The sequence below is a fragment of the Oncorhynchus keta genome, chromosome 4, assembly GCF_023373465.1.
Source record: "Oncorhynchus keta strain PuntledgeMale-10-30-2019 chromosome 4, Oket_V2, whole genome shotgun sequence".
NCBI classification, from domain to species: Eukaryota; Metazoa; Chordata; class Actinopteri; order Salmoniformes; family Salmonidae; genus Oncorhynchus; species Oncorhynchus keta.
Genome location: NC_068424.1, coordinates 66,110,516 through 66,128,540, shown reverse-complemented (window position 1 = coordinate 66,128,540; position 18,025 = coordinate 66,110,516). Strand labels below are relative to the sequence as shown.

The following is an 18,025-nucleotide window of genomic DNA, read 5'->3' as shown; positions in this document are numbered from 1 at the left end:
TCTCTCTCTCTCTCCTACCTCTCTCTCTCTCTCCTACCTCTCTCTCTCTCGCCTACCTCTCTCTCTCTCGCCTACCTCTCTCTCTCTCACCTCTCTCTCTCTCTCTCTCTCTCTCTCTCACCTCTCTCTCTCTCCTACCTCTCTCTCTCCTCTCTCACCTCACCTCTCTCTCTCTCTCTCCTACCTACCTCTCTCTCTCTCCTACCTACCTCTCTCTCTCTCCTACCTACCTCTCTCTCTCTCTCTACCTCCTCTCTCTCTCCTACCTACCTCTCTCTCTCTCCTACCTGCCTCTCTCTCTCTACCTACCTCTCTCTCTCTCTCTCTACCTACCTCTCTCTCTCTCCTACCTACCTCTCTCTCTCTCTCCTACCTACCTCTCTCTCTCTCCTACCTACCTCTCTCTCTTCGCCTGCCTCTCTCTCTCTCTCTCTCGCCCTACCTCTCTCTCTGCTAACCTCTCTCTCTCTCTCTCTCTCGCCTACCTCTCTCTCTCTCGCCTACCCTCTCTCTCTCTCTCCTACCTCTCTCTCTCTCTCTCACCTCTCTCTCTCTCTACCTACCTCTCTCTCTCCCTGCCTACCTCTCTCTCTCCTACCTACCTCTCTCTCTCCTACCTACCTCTCTCTCTCGCCCCTACCTCTCTCTCTCTCTCCTACCTCTCTCTCTCTCTCCTACCTACCTCTCTCTCTCGCCTACCTCTCTCTCTCTCTCTCTCGCCTACCTCTCTCTCTCTCTCTCTCGCCTACCTCTCTCTCTCTCTCTCACTCTACCTCTCTCTCTCTCTCTCTCTCTCTCTCTCTCTCTCTCTCTCTCTCTCTCTCTCCTACCTCTCTCTCTCGCCTACCTCTCTCTCTCTCTCTCTCGCCTACCTCTCTCTCTCTCTCTCTCTCTCTCACCTACCTCTCTCTCTCCTACCTACCTCTCTCTCTCTCTCTCTCTCCTCTCTCGCCTACCTCTCTCTCTCTCTCTCTCCTCTCTCTCTCTCTCTCTCTCTCTCTCTCTCTCGCCTACCTCTCTCTCTCTCTCTCTCTCTCGCCTACCTCTCTCTCTCTCTCTCTTTCTCTCTCTCTCTCTACCTACCTCTCTCTCTCCTACCTACCTCTCTCTCTCTCTCCTCCTCTCTCTCTCCTCCTACCTCTCTCTCTCCTACCTCGCTCTCTCTCCTACCTACCTCTCTCGCTCTCTCTCCTACCTCTCTCTCTCTCTCTCCTACCTCTCTCTCTCTCTCTCCTACCTCTCTCTCTCTCTCTCTCGCCTAACCTCTCTCTCTCTCTCTCCTACCTCTCTCTCCCTCTCTCTCTCCCACCTCCCTCTCTCTCTCTCTCTCTCGCCTACCTCTCTCTCTCTCTCTCTCGCCTACCTCTCTCTCTCTCTCTCTCTCGCCTACCTCTCTCTCTCTCTCTCTCTCTCTCTCGCTCTCTCGCCTACCTCTCTCTCTCTCTCTGCCTACCTACCTCTCTCTCCTAACCTCTCTCTCTCTCTCTCTCTCTCCTAACCTCTCTCTCTCGCCTAACCTTTCTCTCTCTCTCTCTCCTATCTCTCTCTCTCTCCTACCTCCTCTCTCTCTCTCTCGCCTACCTTTCTCTCTCTCTCTCTCGCCTACCTTTCTCTCTCTCTCTCTCGCCTACCTTTCTCTCTCTCTCTCTCTCTCTCTCTCTCTCTCTCTCTCGCTCTCTCTCTCGCCTACCTTTCTCTCTCTCTCTCTCGCCTACCTTTCTCTCTCTCTCTCTCGCTACCTTTCTCTCTCTCTCTCTCGCCTACCTTTCTCTCTCTCTCTCTCCTACCTTTCTCTCTCTCTCTCTCGCCTACCTTTCTCTCTCTCTCTCTCTCTCTCGCCTATCTCTCTCTCTCTCTCGCCTATCTCTCTCTCTCTACCTATCTCTCTCTCTCTCGCCTATCTCTCTCTCTCTACCTCTCTCTCTCTCGCCTATCTCTCTCTCTCTCTCTCTCTCTCTCACCTCTCTCTCTCTACCTCTCTCTCCTACCTCTCTCACCTACCTCTCTCTCTCCTACCTCTCTCTCTCTCTCTCTACCTACCTCTCTCTCTCTCCTACCTATCTCTCTCTCTCTCGCCTATCTCTCTCTCTCTCGCCTATCTCTCTCGCCTATCTCTCTCTCTCTCGCCTATCTCTCTCGCCTATCTCTCTCTCTCTCTCTCGCCTATCTCTCTCGCCTATCTCTCTCTCTCTCGCCTATCTCTCTCTCTCTCGCCTATCTCTCTCTCTCTCGCCTATCTCTCTCTCTCTCTCTCTCTCTCGCCTAACCTCTCTCACCTCTCCTCTCTCTCTCCTACCTACCTCTCTCTCTCTCTCTCTACCTACCTCTCTCTCTCTCCTACCTACCTCTCTCTCTCTCTCTCTACCTACCTCTCTCTCTCTCTACCTACCTCTCTCTCTCTCCTACCTACCTCTCTCTCTCCTACCTACCTCTCTCTCCTACCTACCTCTCTCTCTCTCTCCTACCTACCTCTCTCTCTCTCCTACCTACCTCTCTCTCTCCTACCTACCTCTCTCTACCTCTCTCTCGCCTAACCTAACTCTCTCTCTCTCTCTCTCTCGCTACCTCTCTCTCTCTCACCTACCTCTCTCTCTCTCGCCTACCTCTCTCTCTCTCGCTCACCTCTCTCTCTCTCTCTCTCTCCCTACCTCTCTCTCTCTCGCCTACCTCTCTCTCTCTCGCCTAACCTCTCTCTCTCTCTCGCCTACCTCTCTCTCTCTCTCTCTCTCTCTCTCACCTCTCTCTCTCTCTCTCTCTCTCTCTCTCCTACCTCTCTCTCCTACCTCTCTCACCTACCTCTCTCTCTCTCTCTCTACCTACCTCTCTCTCTCTCCTACCTACCTCTCTCTCTCTACCTACCTCTCTCTCTCTCTCTACCTACCTCTCTCTCTCCTACCTACCTCTCTCTCTCTCTCCTACCTACCTCTCTCTCTCCTCCCTACCTCTCTCTCTCTCTCCTACCTACCTCTCTCTCTCTCCTACCTACCTCTCTCTCTCTCTCTACCTACCTCTCTCTCTCCTACCTACCTCTCTCTCTCGCCTACCTCTCTCTCTCTCTCTCTCGCTACCTCTCTCTCTCTCCCCCCTCTCTCTCTCTCTCTCTCTCTCTCGCCTACCTCTCTCTCTCTCCCTCCCTCTCTCTCTCTCCCTAACTCTCTCTCTCTCTCGCCTTCCTCTCTCTCTCTCCTACCTACCTCTCTCTCTCTACCTACCTCTCTCTCTCCTACCTCTCTCTCTCCTACCTACCTCTCTCTCTCTCTCCCCTCTCTCTCTCTCTCCTACCTCTCTCTCTCTCTCCTACCTCTCTCTCTCTCGCCTACCTCTCTCTCTCTCTCGCCTACCTCTCTCTCTCTCTCTCTCTCCTACCTCTCTCTCTCTCTCTCTCGCCTACCTCTCTCTCTCTCTCTCTCTCTCTCGCCTACCTCTCTCTCTCGCCTACCTCTCTCTCTCTCTCGCCTACCTCTCTCTCTCTCTCGCCTACCTCTCTCTCTCTCTCTCCTACCTCTCTCTCTCTCTCTCTCCTACCTCTCTCTCTCTCTCTCTCTCTCCTACCTCTCTCTCTCTACCTCTCTCTCTCTCTCTCTCCTCTCTCTCTCTCTCTCTCTCCTACCTCTCTCTCTCTCTCGCCTACCTCTCTCTCTCTCTCGCCTACCTCTCTCTCTCTCTCTCTCTCGCCTACCTCTCTCTCTCTCTCTCTACCTACTCTCTCTCTCTCTCTCGCCTACCTCTCTCTCTCTCTCTCTCTATCTATCTATATATCTCTCTCTCTCTCTCTCTCTCGCCTACTCTCTCTCTCCTCTCTCTCTCTCTCTCTCTCTCTCTCTCTCGCCTATACCCTCTCTCTCTCTCGCCTATATCTCTCTCTCTCTCTCTATGTCTCTCTCTCTCGCCTACCTCTCTCTCTCTTTCTACCTCTCTCTCTCTCTCGCCTACCTCTCTCTCTCTCTCGCCTACCTCTCTCTCTCTCTCTACCTCTCTACCTCTCTCTCTCTCTCTCTCTCTCTCTCTCTCCTACCTCTCTCTCTCTCTCGCCTACCTCTCTCTCTCTCTCTCTCGCCTACCTCTCTCTCTCTCTCTCTCTATATCTACCTCTCTCTCTCTCTATATATACCTCTCCTCTCTCTCTCGCCTACCTCTCTCTCTCTACCCTCTCTCTCTCTCTCTCTCTCTCTCTACCTCTCTCTCTCTCTCTCTCGCCTACCTCTCTCTCTCTCTGCCTACCTCTCTCTCTCTCTCTCCTACCTCTCTCTCTCTCTCTCTCTCTCTCTCGCCTACCTCTCTCTCTCTCTCTCTCTCTCTCGCCTACCTCTCTCTCTCTCTCTCTCTCTCTCTCTCGCCTACCTCTCTCTCTCTCTCTCTCTCTTGCCTCTCTCTCTCTCTCTCTCTCTCTCTACTCTCTCTCTCTCTCTCTCTCTCGCCTACCTCTCTCTCTCTCTCTCTCTCCTCTCTCTCGCCTACCTCTCTCTCCTACCTCTCTCTCTCTCTCTCGCCTACCTCTCTCTCTCTCTCTCTCGCCTACCTCTCTCTCTCTCTATCTCTCTACCTCTCTCTCTCTCTCTCTCGCCTACCTCTCTCTCTCTACCTCTCTCTCTCTCTCTATATCTCTCTCTCTCTCTCTCTCGCATATATTCTCTCTCTCTCTCTCTCTCTCTCGCCTACCTCTCTCTCTCTCTCTCTCGCCTACCTCTCTCTCTCTCTCTCTCGCCTACCTCTCTCTCTCTCTCTCTCGCCTTCTCCTCTCTCTCTCTCTCGCCTACCTCTCTCTCTCTCTCTCTCGCCTACCTCTCTCTCTCCTACCTCTCTCTCTCTCTCTCTCCTACCTCTCTCTCTCTCTCTCTCTCTCTCTCGCCTACCTCTCTCTCTCTCGCCTACCTCTCTCTCTCGCCTCTCTCTCTCCTCCTCTCTCTCTCGCCTAACCTCTCTCTCTCTCTCTCCTCGCCTACCTCTCTCTCTCTCTCTCGCCTACCTCTCTCTCTCTCTCTCTCTCTCGCCTACCTCTCTCTCTCTCTCGCCTCCTCTCTCTCTCTCTCTCCTCTCTCTCTCTCTCCTCTCTCTCTCTCTCTCTCTCTCTCTCTCTCGCCAACCTCTCTCTCTCTCTCTCGCCAACCTCTCTCTCTCTCCTCTCTCTCTCTCGCCTACCTCCTCTCTCTCTCTCTCCTACCTCTCTCTCTCTCTCTCTCGCCTAACCTCTCTCTCTCTCTCTCTCTCTCTCTCTCTCTCTCTCTCTCTCTCTCCTCTCTCTCTCTCCTACCTACCTCTCTCTCTCTCTCTCGCCTACCTCTCTCTCTCTCGCCTACCTCTCTCTCTCTCTCTCTCCTACCTCTCTCTCTCTCTCTCTCTCTCCTACCTCTCTCTCTCTCTCTCTCCTACCTCTCTCTCTCTCTCTCTCTCCTACCTCTCTCTCTCTCTCTCTCTCGCCTACCTCTCTCTCTCTCTCTCTCTCGCCTACCTCTCTCTCTCGCCTACCTCTCTCTCTCTCTCTCTCTCGCCTACCTCTCTCTCTCTCTCTCTCGCCTACCTCTCTCTCTCTCTCTCGCCTCTCTCTCTCTCTCTCTCTCTCTCCTCTCTCTCTCTCTCTCTCGCCTACCTCTCTCTCTCTCTCTCTCTCTCGCCTACCTCTCTCTCTCTCTCTCTCGCCTACCTCTCTCTCTCTCTCTCTCTCTCGCCTACCTCTCTCTCTCTCTCTCTCGCCTACCTCTCTCTCTCTCTCTCTCTCTCGCCTACCTCTCTCTCTCTCTCGCCTACCTCTCTCTCTCTCTCTCTCTCGCCTACCTCTCTCTCTCTCTCTCTCGCCTCTACCTCTCTCTCTCTCTCTCTCTCGCCTACCTCTCTCTCTCTCTCTCGCCTACCTCTCTCTCACTCTCCTCGCCTACCTACCTCACCTCCCTCTCTCTCTCGCCTACCTCTCTCTCTCTCGCCTACCTCTCTCTCTCAATGGAACTTCCCTCATTTCCCGGCAGTGGTATCATTGGTGACCCTGTGCCGTCTCCTTATTGAAGAGAAGTCTGGATTACGCCAGCTTTTACATGCCCTGGTTAGTTCCAATTGTATGGTGGAAAAAAGGGTCCTATGAAGAGGGAGTAGAGCCAAGCTACTGGAATGCCAAGACCAATGGCTCCCTAAGCCAACGCCAGCATGTGGAATAGATTGTTGCTGTCCGGGATAGTTATTCCTGTGTTGTCAGTGATTGTGTGGGCTACTTAAATGGCCAATTTTCCCCTTGTTGTGTCAGTCACCTCCAGTAAGTTGTCACTCAGCATTGAACTTGTGAAATGCTCAACAAGTCGACTTTTTCAGACCTTTTGGTCAACGCACGATTTCAGAGTCGCAGGCTTAAGTTTAATGAAAGTATAAGGACACTGCAACCTATGTAGAAAGCGTTGGCCTCCAAGGTATTTGGGGTATTTCAGTCTAATGAAGATCTGTCCTGTTCAGCCACTTGAGAAACAGCTGCCAAGATGACTCCTCGCTGCTGCCTACATACAGACTCCAAATCATTGGCCACTTTAATAAATGGATCACTAGTCACTTTAATAATTCCACTTTAATAATGTTTACATATCTTGCTCTACGAATCTCATATGTATATACTGTATTCAATACCATCTATTGCATCTTGCCTATGCCGCTTGGTCATCGCTCATCCATATTTATATGTACATATGCTTATTCCATCCCTTTACTTAGATGTGTGTTTATTGGGTAGTTGTTGTGGAATTGTTAGATTACTTGTTAGATATTGCTGCACTGTCGGAACTAGAAGCACAAGCATTTCGCCATACTTGCATTAACATCTGCTAACCATGTGTATGTGACCAATACAATTTGATTTGATGATCTGTCCTATTCAGCCACTTGAGAAACAGCTGCCTAGATGATGACTCTTCAATCTAATGAAGATCTGTCCTATTCAGCCACTTGAGAAACAGCTGCCTAGATGATGACTCTTCAATCTAATGAAGATCTGTCCTATTCAGCCACTTGAGAAACAGCTGCCTAGATGATGACTCTTCAATCTAATGAAGATCTGTCCTATTCAGCCACTTGAGAAACAGCTGCCTAGATGATGACTCTTCAATCTAATGAAGATCTGTCCTATTCAGCCACTTGAGAAACAGCTGCCTAGATGATGACTCTTCAATCTAATGAAGATCTGTCCTATTCAGCCACTTGAGAAACAGCTGCCTAGATAATGACTCTTCAATCTAATGAAGATCTGTCCTATTCAGCCACTTGAGAAACAGCTGCCTAGATGATGACTCTTCAATCTAATGAAGATCTGTCCTATTCAGCCACTTGAGAAACAGCTGCCTAGATGATGACTCTTCAATCTAATGAAGATCTGTCCTATTCAGCCACATGAGAAACAGCTGCCAAGATGACTCCACTTCAATATAATGAAGATCTGTCCTATTCAGCCACATGAAAAACCGCTGCCAAGATGACTCCTCTTCAGCTATTGTATTTGGGATAGACCTTACAATACTCTACAGTGGAGTTGCAACATAATGATTGACTGAAATTGGGGATATTTTGATTCCGCAAAAAGTTGAAATAGCCTATGCTTGACTGTTTTGACTAATGTAGATAACAGGTTTAATTGTAGTCCCCTGTGTGTTCCCTTTTGGCATCAGTTCCATATGACTTTTCTGCCCTTTATGTTTGACGTATTGTTGGCAACTTGAAATATATCAGAAAATAAATGGCAGTAGATTATATGAATGCTCTGTGGACGTAAAGAAACAATTTATTTCAAATTTTATAACCTTCAGTGATAGTCAAGTAGTACATAAAATGAATTCACCACAGGAAGACTTAGGAAGCCCCACTGTTCCATTATCCCTCCATGTTTATGTAAGCACACTGCTCTAAAGATAGCTGATAGACATCCAGCACTTTTTTTCTTGTCTTCATCCATCAAAATGAATTAAACTTGGCATGTCAAGTCTGTGCTGTAAATTCCCATGGTTTTAAGACTAGCCTAGTGACATGGAGAGATGGAGTTTTCTTATTTTGTGCAGTGGCAATTAGAAGCTGTAGTTAGGATGTATGACTCGTCTACCCAGACACCTGTTTTCTTAATTCACTTGGATTTTTACAGTCAGGCAGGCCTTGATAGCTTTGCGAGACAGCAGAGGTAATTGCTTTAGCTTACCTCAAATTAATTACATATATATATATATATTTTTTTTAATAGAAAAGTCATGGGCCCAGTTCATTTGGAGTTATGAATAGGCATAGTTGTTATACAGAACACCACTCCAACACTCAGACTTGTTCATAAGGCTTGAATTCAACTTATTTAGTCGTTTTAATGGCAGGAAAAGGGTCTTAGCATGATCTCTCTCTGTTTCAGACATCACTCGCCACCCGGTTTGCGCAAGAGGCCTTTGGGAAACAGTACAAACAGACCATTGGCCTGGATTTCTTTTTGAAGAGAATAACTCTGCCAGGTAAGACACCTTCATCCTTTGGTTATTTCTGAAGAGAATAACTGCCAGGTAAAACACCTTCATCCTTTGGTTATTTCTGAAGAGAATAACTGCCAGGTAAAACACCTTCATCCTTTGGTTATTTCTGAAGAGAATAACTGCCAGGTAAAACACCTTCATCCTTTGGTTATTTCCTAAGAGAATAACCGCCAGGTAAAACACCATCATTTGGTTATTTCCTAAGACGATAACTGCCAGGTAAAACACCTTCATCATTTGGTTATTTCTGAAGAGAATAACTGCCAGGTAAAACACCTTCATCATTTGGTTATTTCTGAAGAGAATAACTGCCAGGTAAAACACCTTCATCCTTTGGTTATTTCCTAAGAGAATAACTGCCAGGTAAAACACCTTCATCATTTGGTGATTTCTGAAGAGAATAACTGCCAGGTAACACCTTCATCCTTTGGTTATTTCCTAAGAGAATAACTCTGCCATGTAAAATACCTTCATCCTTTGGTTATTTCTGAAGATAATAACTACCAGGTAAGACACCTTCATCCGTTGGTTATTATCTAAGAGAATAACTCTGCCAGGTAAGACACCTTCATCCTTTGGTTCTTTCCTGAGAGAATAACTACCAGGTAAAACACCTTCATCCTTTGGTTATTTCCTAAGAGAATAACTGCCAGGTAAAACACCTTCATCCTTTGGTTATTTCCTGAGAGAATAACGGCCAGGTAAAACACCTTCATCCTTTGGTTATTTCCTAAGAGAATAACTGCCAGGTAAGACACCTTCATCCTTTGGTTATTTCCTAAGATAATAACTGCCAGGTAAGACACATTCATCCTTTGGTTATTTCTGAAGAGAATAACTACCAGGTAAAACACCATCATTTGGTTCTTTCTGAAGAGACTAACTGCCAGGTAAGACACCTTCATACAGACACACATTCACGCAGGCACTCACATTCTCAGTTTTGTTTTTACCTTAGCACTACACAGTGGATTAAAATGATCAAAGCTTGATGATTAGTTGATTATTTGTATCAGCTGTTTAGTGCTGGGCAAAAACCCAAACGTTCTGAGGACCGAGTTTGGGAAACCCTGCATTAGAGGCACCTTGATGTAAGATGCTGCAGTGACTGACTTTAATTTTCTTGAATTCTGCTTATGAAACGTGCATATCTAAAAGTATTCCGATGTTATCAAAGTAGCCTACTTGAAATGTATTACATTTCTTTTTACAAAAGCTGTATGTGAATTTGAGTTTGTGCACAATTTAACTTTTTTTTTTTTTTTTACACAGCTTTAGAATTTCTGAATTTATTTTCAAATTGATACAAAATGTGTTTTTGTATTTTCCTTCCCCAGTGTTTCATGGTAAAACTGAACAATTTTGTTCCTCAGGTTATCTCAGGACTTTCAATGTGTCTTTCTTGGTAGCACCACATTGTGGAGAGTCTGCCACTTCTCATCCTTATTCATTCTGAAAGCTGTTCTCTCTAGGGCAAACACCAGGATTTTTCCCCCTCCATGAAGCCAATGGACAGCTTATGTCCAGAGAGGCGAGCCTTACACATAATTCTGTGGGCACAGTACAGAGTAAATACATTTAGCATTTTTATATTCATATCCCGGGGTTCAACTGATCTTTGTTCTGAACCACATAAAACATTCATGTTCTTATTTGTTTACTTTCAAACCCACTGAAATAAAGCCTCGCTCTGTATCCTCTTAGATGTGTAAAATAAACGTTTATTGACTAATGTTATATTTAGACTAAAGCCCCCCATTTTCACTTCCTACCATATGGCATGGGGATTTTCAGCATTTTAAATTGCATATTTAAAATGGTGCCAAGGCATAAAGCTGCAAAAGTCTGCAAAGTAGCTCCATTCTTTTATGACTAATAAAATAACATTTAAGCAAGGGTGGATTAAGTACTAAAATAAATATATGATAACTTGAAACTATTACATTTAGTCCTATATTCAGTTACAGTTGGTAATAGTAGGAGAAAGAAAACATGAATGTTTTAGGAGAGACAATTAGGCAGACCTTAGTGAAATAGGGAAAGGCAAGGCTTCAATGAGACATCGCACAAATAATTCCAATCTGTTGTGATTCTGGTGAAAATAGTTGACAACCATTACTTATCTGCAGCACGGCAAGACACGTGTGTGTGTGTTTTATTTATATATATATATATATATATATATATATATATATATATATATATATATATAAAATAGTAGACGTTGGTTCAACATGAGTTGTAAAATGGCACATTTTCTGGGGGATTGGGTTCTCTTGACCTGATGAAGAGGATGGCTGTGTTTGCCATTTGGGTGGTCCTGAGCTTCGTTAGGACCTACGCCCACCTTCGACTGGATGTGTTGTGTGGCTCTCTGGGGCTCTATGGGGATCTCCAAGATGGGGGGAGAGTATAGCCGGCGCTGGCCCCTCTCACCGTGAAGGCCCAGCTTGTCAAACTTAATGTACATTTTCCAACGCGTGGAGAGGTGAGGTGAGGCCGATTGGCACACAAACTTCTCTTTGTGTGCTTTTAACAATACCTCTTCCAGATGTCTCATGTTTGGTCTGTGAATTAATACTTATCAAAATGGTGATGTTTTGATAGTGATTTTATTGGGTTCCACTGAACAGTGCTAATAGCTAATGAAGACTACTAAAAACACAAAAATGAGCCACTAACTCACCACGTAAGCAGGGAAACTTTGGGTCTGTTGAGTCTTTTAAATAGAAATAAAGTTTGTGTCTGACTGCAGGGGATGGGTGGGGATAGCTCGCATGCTGTAACACCAAGGGCAATTATTCATTGCACTCTTCAATGTAGCTTTACATTGACACTGTATAGTCTAGATGTAGTCACTGTGAACACTCGCGCTTCCTTCCTCGTAGAAACAGGGACTTGTGTGGTGGGGGTCAGCTCGTCCAGCCGTATCCACACTGTACGCTCGGCTCGCCATAAGCGCACTAGGTCAATGAAGGGCCCTCATCACACCGACAAACTCCTCACTGTCTGGTCTTCTTTTCTTTTCTCAACCACCCCTTTCATTTTCCAGATAAGGAAAATATTTATTTAGATTTGGTTTTGTACCCCGTCCCTCACTCTCCCTCTCCCCACCTCCCTCTTATATAAATTGGGACAGTAGTCTTCTTTTGCTTATTATTTTGTGTTTAATTATCTGTATTTTTCTTAACACCACATATTTCTCCTTACTCTCCTCGACTTGGCAGAGAACGACACAATGCAAACAGCTATTCCCAGGCTAATAAGTGCTCGTTTTTTCCCGGCCAGGGGTATTGAGAATGTTTAAATTACAGGGTAAGCATACCTATTCATCCCCCTGAATCTCTCCTCTGGATATTCTTGGATTTGGAGTGTGTGTGACCTGCCAGAGGCGAGCGGTTAAAAATTAAAGATTAATCTATGATTTATTGTTTCCAATATGTACATGAACAAAGTCAACGTTTTATTACAGAAATCCCTCTCCCAAAATAGAGGCTCCAGTTACGACTGACTCGTGATTTCCCAAAGATTATGAGCTTTGTTAAAACAAACGCCTATAAAAGGAACCAAAACAACCGAGATGGAAAGCTCACAAATTACAGTACAATTGAATTTGTCTTCTCTTGTCACGTTCTTTTCCAGTTGATCGACTTACGTTCACTTTTTAGTCAGAAGTTGATGATATGAAAGAGAAGCTAACACGTCAAGCCAAACGTTGATAGTTTTGTAATATGTGGGCTGCATTGCAGCAGCTTTTGTTTGAAACATTGAAGTCATTTAATAGTTTGTAATGATTTTAAGTTTCTCCATTTCCTCTTCCCTCAGGCAACCTGAATGTTACCCTGCAAGTGTGGGATATTGGAGGTCAAACAATTGGAGGGAAAATGCTGGATAAATATGTCTATGGTGCTCAGGTACTGTTACACACACACACACACACACACACAATAAACACTGAGGTGGTCTGTCGTTGTTCACGTTAGAGCTCTGAACTTTTAACTGTATTTAACAAATGTACAATGTAATAGTGTTTCCCTATTAGGCTTGGTAGTTAATAAGCCTTTATGATAATATTAGTGCAACAGGACCAAGTTTGACTACTTAGCTGGTCATATGGACTAGACTATGTACAGTATGAGGGGGAGTAAGAAACACCTTTCTCTCTTCCCCCGCTCTAACTTCATTATTTATTAACAAAATAAGCACATTTACAAATTAATGTGAATAGAGCGAGGTTTGTGTTGACACTGCAATAACACGTGTGTGTGTGTGTGTGTGTGGGAGTGTTATGTTTGTGCTTTTGCCTCATTCTGCTAAGCAACATCCCTAAGTTGTTGTTGCTATATAGGCTACCATTATCTGTCACCCAAAGCCACAGTCTATGCTCTCAAAGCTGCACTTGTTTGATGAGGTATAGATATAGCTATAGATCTGGTTTACCTGAAGAGCATGGGGCCTGTGTGGGATGTAGAGAACGGGACAACACTTGAGGCTGTTGGTGGGTGTGTAGGTCGGTCATGTCTGTACTGTAATACCTCCTCAGACGCCCTGCCCGCTCACTCACACACAACAACAATGTGTCGTCCATCAATGCCACATTGGAATACTTTGCTCTGCGGGTTTCTCATCCGGGCTTTATGGGGCTTTCACGACCATTGTTCGACGCGCCACGGGCGACAATCAATCATAGTCATTGGTAGCGACGCGCTGTAATTGTAACTGACACAAACTGTCGTCACCGGCCTTGTGTTGTGACATTGCGTGTCCCGGACCAGACGCTTCCTGAAGAAAAAGGAGCTGCAATTCTGTTTCATGATGATGCAATCAAAGGCGAAGTAGTCTATTTATTTTGGCTCCTTTTCATATTCTATAGTCTTTTGGAATGGTAAAGAGAGAAATGGACACAATGTTGGCACTTGAGGCTTTTGTTTTTAACATGTACACTGTAGTGTTTCATCTTTGTTTACATATCAACTAGTACAGACGCTAGCTTTAACGGTCTGGTTACTCCGATGGGCACCTTTTGTGCTTTGCTATAGGACTTCTTCCATTTTTGTACCTATGCTGACAATACTTACAAAGTATTTCGACGAAGAGAGGGGGATGAGACCTCCTTCATAACCACATGTATATTACCCTCTTTTATTTGTGAGCACAGACAACAGAGCCAATTTTGTGGCCAGGGAACCTAACCTAACCCCCATCTTACCTTCCTATACTTGTTTGACTGGATGGACAAAACTCTGCGGTTCCCCTCGCCCCGGTGTCCACAAACAGACAAATTAGAGTGTAGGCATAGTGGTTCGGCTGTATGTTCTTAGCATGTCTCTCTGCATCTGTAACAGCGATCTAGATCTTTAATGCCATGACTAACTTAGAGAGAGCTGAGGAGGTGCGAACTCCTTGGGGAGTGTGTGTTTTGAGATGGATGGGGGTAGGAAGAGGACTGTCTTTTCTCAGACACTAGTGCCACCTGCTGTTCACACTCAACCTCTCTGTCATGTTTGTTCTCATCTTATGTCAAATTGAATTTATTTTGGGATGTTGTGATTACATAATATCAGATTTTCCATGGTATTGTTTTTCAGGGTGTTCTTCTAGTGTACGACATTACAAACTTCCAGAGCTTTAAGAATCTGGAGGACTGGTACGGCATGGTCAAGAAGGCCAATGAAGAGTGTGACGTACAGCCTGTGGTCTCCCTGGTGGGAAACAAAAGTGAGTATCGCTGACGCACATGCACGCACACATGCAGGTGCAGGTAGCCTAGTGGTTATGAGCGTTGGGCCAGTAACTGAAGGTCGCTGGTTTGAATCCCCGAGCTAGCAAGGTGGAAAAATCGGTTAACCCCCAACAACAACTGCTCCCTGGGTGATGACGTGGACTTTGATTAAGGCAGCCCCTGCACCGATCTGATTTAGAGGGGTTGGGTTAAATGCGGAAGACACGTTTCGGTTGAATACATTCAGTTGTGCAACTGACTAGGTATCCACTTTCCCCATTTGTTTTCTTCTGCTTATAGGCCATGCTGTTACACATCATAAAAGGGACTGAAGGCTAAGCAGATGAGTCAACCATAATGTATGAACACAGAGAGCTGTGAAGACAATGTCTTTTTCAGTGCAGTAAAGAAAAATCACATTTTCTCTGTCGGACCTTTTTTTAGTATATTTTTCACTTTTCTTGACACTGCATAATTTAGCATTACAGCAGCAACCGTATTATTGCACCCAGCTCTATTCTGCATTACAGCAGCAACCATATTACTGCACCCAGCTCTATTCTGCATTATAGCAGCGACCATATTACTGTCCCCAGCTCTATTCTGCATTACAGCAGCAACCATATTACTGCACCCAGCTCTATTCTGCATTACAGCAGCAACCATACTACTGTACCCAGCTCTATTCTGCATTACAGCAGCAACCATACTACTGTACCCAGCTCTATTCTGCATTACAGCAGCAACCATATTACTGTACCCAGCTCTATTCTGCATTACAGCAGCAACCATATTACTGCACCCAGCTCTATTCTGCATTACAGCAGCAACCATATTACTGCACCCAGCTCTATTCTGCATTACAGCAGCAACCATACTACTGTACCCAGCTCTATTCTGCATTACAGCAGCAACCATATTACTGCACCCAGCTCTATTCTGCATTACAGCAGCAACCATACTACTGTACCCAGCTCTATTCTGCATTACAGCAGCAACCATATTACTGCACCCAGCTCTATTCTGCATTACAGCAGCAACCATACTACTGTACCCAGCTCTATTCTGCATTACAGCAGCAACCATATTACTGTACCCAGCTCTATTCTGCATTACAGCAGCAACCATATTACTGCACCCAGCTCTATTCTGCATTACAGCAGCAACCATATTACTGCACCCAGCTCTATTTTGCATTACAGCAGCAACCATATTACTGTACCCAGCTCTATTCTGCAGTACAGCAGCAACCATACTACTGTACCCAGCTCTATTCTGCAGTACAGCAGCGACCATATTACTGTACCCAGTAAGATATACTGCTTTCTCGGGAACAGGCCCAGATCCCTGTGATTTGTGTGAAGAGGAGGCAAAGAAAAAGGGTGCGGAGGGCGGGCTGCCTTCTGAGAATTCGTAGGTGATCGTAAAAACACCCACTTCCTTCCATTCTTCTAGCAAATGTACAATCTTTGGACAATAAAATAGATGACAGTCGCGGAAGATTAAGCTACCAACGGGACATTCAAAACTGTAATATCTTATGCTTCAAGGAGTCGTGGCTGAACGATGACATTATCAACATACAGCATTTAACCAGCCAGCTCTATCAGCAGGATAAAACAGTGGCGCCTGGTAAGACAAGGGGTGGTGGTCTATGTATTTTTGTAAATAACAGCTGGTGCACGATATCTAAGGAAGTCTCGAGCTATTGCTCGCCTGAGGTAGTGTGGTCTACAGCTTATCATGAGATTCTTGATCTACCTAGAGAGTTTATCTGTATTTGTGACTAGATCAATAAAAAGTGGTAAGATGAAGCAGATGCTAATCTACAGGACTGTTTTGCTAGCACAGACTGGAATATGTTTCGGGATTCCTCCAATGGCATTGAGGAGTACACCACATCAGTCACTTCGTCAATAAGTGTATCGATGAAGTCGTCCCCACAGTGACCGTACGTACATACCGGAAGCCATGGATTACAGGCAACATCCAAACTGAGCTAAAGGCTAGACCTTTCCGCTTTCAAGGAGCGGGACTCTAACCCGGAAGCTTATAATAAATCCTGCTGTGCCCTCCGATGGACCATCAAACAGGCAAAGCGTCAATACAGGACGAAGATCGAATCCTACTACACCGGCTCTGATGCTCGTTGGATGTGGCAGGGCTTGCAAACCATTACAGACTACAAAGGGAAGCACAGCAGAGAGCTGCCCAGCCACACAAGCCTACCAGACGAGCTAAACTACTTCTATGCTCGATTCAAGGCCAATAACGCTGAAACATGCATGAGAGCACCTGCTGTTCCGGAAGACTGTGTGATCACACTCTCCACAGCCGAGGTGAGTAAGACCTTTAAACAGGTTAACATTCACAAGGCCGCAGGGCCAGACGGATTACCAGGACTTGAACTGTGAGCATGCGCTGACCAACTGGTAAGTGTCTTCACAGAAGTTTTCGACCTCTCCCTGTCTGAGTCTGTAATACCAACATGTTTTAAGAAGACCACCATAGTCCCTGTGCCCAAGAACACCAAGGTAACCTGCCTAAATTACTACCGACCCGTAGCACTCACGTCTGTAGCCATGAAGTGCTTTGAAAGGCTGGCCATGGCTCACATCAACACCATTATCCCAGAAACCCTAGACCCACTCCAATTTGCATACCACCCCAACAGATCCACAGATGATGCAATCTCTGTTGCACTCCACACTGCCCTTTCCCACCTGGAGTAAAGGAACACCTATGTGAGAATGCTCTTCATTGACTACAGCTCAGCGTTCAACACCATAGTGAACCTCAAAGCTCATCAATAAGCTAAGGACCCTGGGAGTAAACACCTCCTGGACTTCCTGACGGGCCGCTCCCAGGTGGTAAGGGTAGGTAACAACACATCCATCCGCAACTCTGATCCTCAACACAGGGGCCCCTCAGGGATGCGTGCTCATTTCCCTCCTGTACTCCCTGTTCACTCATGACTGCATGGCCAGGTACGACTCCAACACCATCATTAAGTTTGCTGATGACATAACAGTGGTAGGCCTGATCACCGACAACAATGAAACCTATAGGGAGGAGGTCAGATACCTGGCCGTGTGGTGCCAGGACAACAACCTCTCCCTCAACGTGATCAAGACAAAGGAGATGATTGTGGACTACAGGAAAAGGAGGACCGAGCACAGCCCATTCTCATCGACGGGGCTGCAGTGGAGCAGGTTGAGAGCTTCAAGTTCCTTGGTGTCCACATCACCAACAAACTAACATGGTCCAAGCACACTAAGACAGTTGTGAAGATGGCACAACAAAACCTATTCCCCCTCAGGAGATTTGGCATGGGTCTTCAGATACTCAAAAGGTTCTACATTTGCACCACCGAGAGCATCCTGACTGGTTGCATCACTGCCCGGTATGGTAACTGCTTGGCCTCCAAATGCAAGGCACTACAGAGGGTAGTGCGAACGGCCCAGTACATCACTGGGGCCAAACTTCCTGCCATCCAGGACCTCTAAACCAGTCTGTGTCAGAGGAAGGCCCTAAAGAGTATCAAAGACTCCAGCCACCCTAGTCATATACTGTTCTCTGCTACCGCACGGCAAGCGGTACCGGAGCGCCAAGTCTAGGCCCAAAAGGCTTCTAAACAGCTTCTACCCCAAGCCATAAGACTCCTGAACACCTAATCAAATGGCTACCCAGACTATTTGCATTGCCCCCCCCCTCTTACACCACTGCTGGCCTCTGTTGTTATCATCTATGCATAGTCACTTTAATAACTCTACCTACATGTACATATTACCTCGACTAACCGGTACCCCCGCACATTGACTCTGTACCAGTA

The 18,025-nt window shown here is 46.1% G+C and overlaps 1 protein-coding gene across 2 annotated transcripts in view; it reads left to right on the top strand.

The window, feature by feature from the left end:
• LOC118380877 (ras-related protein Rab-28-like) overlaps positions 1 to 18,025 on the top strand; it is a 77,168-nt gene that overhangs the window by 30,153 nt on the left and 28,990 nt on the right. For both annotated transcript variants that reach the window (XM_035767842.2, XM_035767852.2), the window contains exons 2-4: positions 8,357 to 8,453; positions 12,297 to 12,385; positions 14,060 to 14,189. In XM_035767842.2, coding sequence (XP_035623735.1) covers positions 8,357 to 8,453; positions 12,297 to 12,385; positions 14,060 to 14,189 — 316 coding nt within the window. The remainder of the gene's footprint in view (positions 1 to 8,356; positions 8,454 to 12,296; positions 12,386 to 14,059; positions 14,190 to 18,025) is intronic.